The sequence below is a fragment of the Neofelis nebulosa genome, chromosome 17, assembly GCF_028018385.1.
Source record: "Neofelis nebulosa isolate mNeoNeb1 chromosome 17, mNeoNeb1.pri, whole genome shotgun sequence".
Lineage (NCBI taxonomy): Eukaryota > Metazoa > Chordata > Mammalia > Carnivora > Felidae > Neofelis > Neofelis nebulosa.
The window spans coordinates 59,518,938-59,521,237 of record NC_080798.1 but is presented as its reverse complement, the minus strand read 5'-3'; the positions used below and the strand labels follow the sequence as shown (position 1 = coordinate 59,521,237).

General features: G+C 71.7%; 1 protein-coding gene across 1 annotated transcript; it reads right to left on the bottom strand.

Moving 5' to 3' along the window:
* Positions 1-253: 253 nt before the first annotated feature.
* On the bottom strand, positions 254-2,014 carry FOXC2 (forkhead box C2). Its single transcript, XM_058707431.1, has one exon. It carries the CDS (start codon positions 1,893-1,895, stop codon positions 357-359), a length of 1,539 nt encoding a protein of 512 aa, XP_058563414.1. The 5' UTR covers positions 1,896-2,014; the 3' UTR covers positions 254-356.
* Positions 2,015-2,300: the final 286 nt, after the last annotated feature.

Genomic DNA, 2,300 nt, shown 5'->3' with positions numbered 1-2,300 from the left:
ACCGGGCCGCTCTGGGATTTGGTCCGTAACTTAACTTTTTTTTAAACCCCAGCTGGAGCATTCAGCACAACCATCCTGGAAGGAGGGGAGGGGGGCTTAAAACTCAATATTCATTTCGCCGGGCCGCGTCCCTTGTGGGGGGGGGGGGGTTCTTTTAGGACCTCGGAACCGGGGCAGCGAATTAAAGTTACCTGAAGCTTCACAGAGGACTGAGGCCGGGTGCGAGCTCTCTCTGCTCCTGAGTCTGAGGAAAAAAAAGCTGGCGGGCATATTTTTTGGTTCTTTCTGCGCCTCTGCAGCCTGGACCGCCCGAGAGGCCCGGGTGTGGGAGGCGCAGCCGGAGCGGGCCAGGCAGGTCAGTATTTCGTGCAGTCGTAGGAATAGGGGGCGGCGTGGCGGTAGAGCGCCGGCGTGGATCGGTAGGGCAGCTGACAGCTCGCGTTGGTGCCGACCTGCGGTTCCCCGAGGGCCGCGTTCTCCACCCCCAGCCGGTGGGAGTTGAACATCTCCCGGACGTTGGGAAAAGTCTGCTGCTGGGCCGCGAACGTGTGGCCCGGGAGGTGGTTCAGGTCCCCGCTGTGGTTGAGATACCAGGAGGCCGCCTGGGCCGCGGCGGCGGCGGCGGCGGCGGCGGCGGCCGCGCCCCCGGGCTGGGGCGCCGGCTGGGGCTGGGGCGCCGGCGGGGGCGGCGGCGCCTGCGGGTGGTGGTGGCCGTGATGCTGGTGGTGGTGGCCCGCGGCGGCGGCGGCGAGCGCGCCCTCCTGGCCTGCGGCGAGGTTGAGGGCGCTCAGGGGCGACGTGGGGCCGCCCGGGTGGTCCGAGAGGGCCTCGTCCAGCGCGGGCGGGACGCACATGTGCGCGGGCCGCTCGGCCCCGGTGTACAGGCTCATGGCGCGCATGCTGCACTGGTAGCCCCCCGCGCCCCCGGCCTCCAGGCCCTGCGCGCACGGCTGGCCGTAGGCGGCGGGCGGCGCGGCCGCGTACGACAGCGCCAGCGGCGGCACCACCAGGCCCGCGCGCCCGGACGCGGGGCTCAGCTCGCCGCCCGGCGGCGACGTTCGCAGCGTCATGATGTTCTCCACGCTGAAGCCGGGCAGCCCGTTGGGCGCGCCGGCGTGGTGCTCGGGCAGCGAGCCGTCGGGGGAGCCGGCGGGCGTGGAGGCCGCGCTGCGCGGACTGCCCTGCAGCGCGCTCTCGGGGCTCAGCGTCTCCACCTTGGTGATGGCCGGCAGCGCCGGCGACGCCGCCTCGGTCTTGATCACCAGCTTCTTCTCGACGTCCTTGGGGGCGTCCGCTAGAGGGGGCCCGGCCGGGGCGCCCTTGGCCGCGGCCGGGGGCGGCTCCTTGAGGTGGGCCCGCTCCTCCTTGTCCTTGGGCACGTCCTTTTTCTTGAAGCGCCGGCGGCGCCGCAGGAAGCTGCCGTTCTCGAACATGTTGTAGGAGTCCGGGTCCAGCGTCCAGTAGCTGCCCTTGCCCGGCTTCTTGTCGTCGCGGGGCACCTTGACGAAGCACTCGTTGAGCGACAGGTTGTGGCGGATGCTGTTCTGCCAGCCCTGCTTGTTCTCGCGGTAGAAGGGGAAGCGGTCCATGATGAACTGGTAGATGCCGTTCAGGGTGATTTTCTTCTCGGGCGCGTTCTGGATGGCCATGGTGATGAGCGCGATGTAGCTGTAGGGCGGCTTGACGAGGTCCTTGGGCGCCGCGGGCTGGTGGTGGTGGTAGGGCGCGTAGGAGCGGCCCATGCCCGCGCCGTACTGCTCCGGGTGGCCGGAGTAGACGCCCATGGGGCTGGCCATGCCGCCGTAGCTGCCCGCCGCCCGGTAGTAGTTTTGCTCGCTCAAGTAGGGCACCACTCCCAAGGCGTTGGGGTCGGACACGGAGTAGCGCGCCTGCATGCTGCGTCCGAGACGGCTCGCCGCCGCCTGCGCGCACGGACCGCGGGGAAGGCCCTGCGAAAGCGAGAGAGAGCGAGGGAGCGAGAGGGCGAGAGGAAGGGAGCCGGCGGGGGTGGCGGGGCGGGGGCGCGGGGGTGGGGGTGGGGGTGGGAAGGGGAGAGCCCCGGGCGCCGGGAAGCCTCGGGGACGAGGCGGGGGAGGCGCCGGCGCTGGGCGCCCGCCCGCGCGCGGAGAAGGGGCGCTCAGTTGTCAGCGGACCGGGCGGATCGGCATCCTGGAGGGCGCGCCCCGGCGAGCGCAGCGCCGGCCCCTGCTCGCTCGCTCACTCGCTCGCTCGCTGGCTCTCGGGACCGGAGGGTGGCAGCCGGGGCGGGCGGCGGGGACGCAGTGGAGACGCCACGCGCG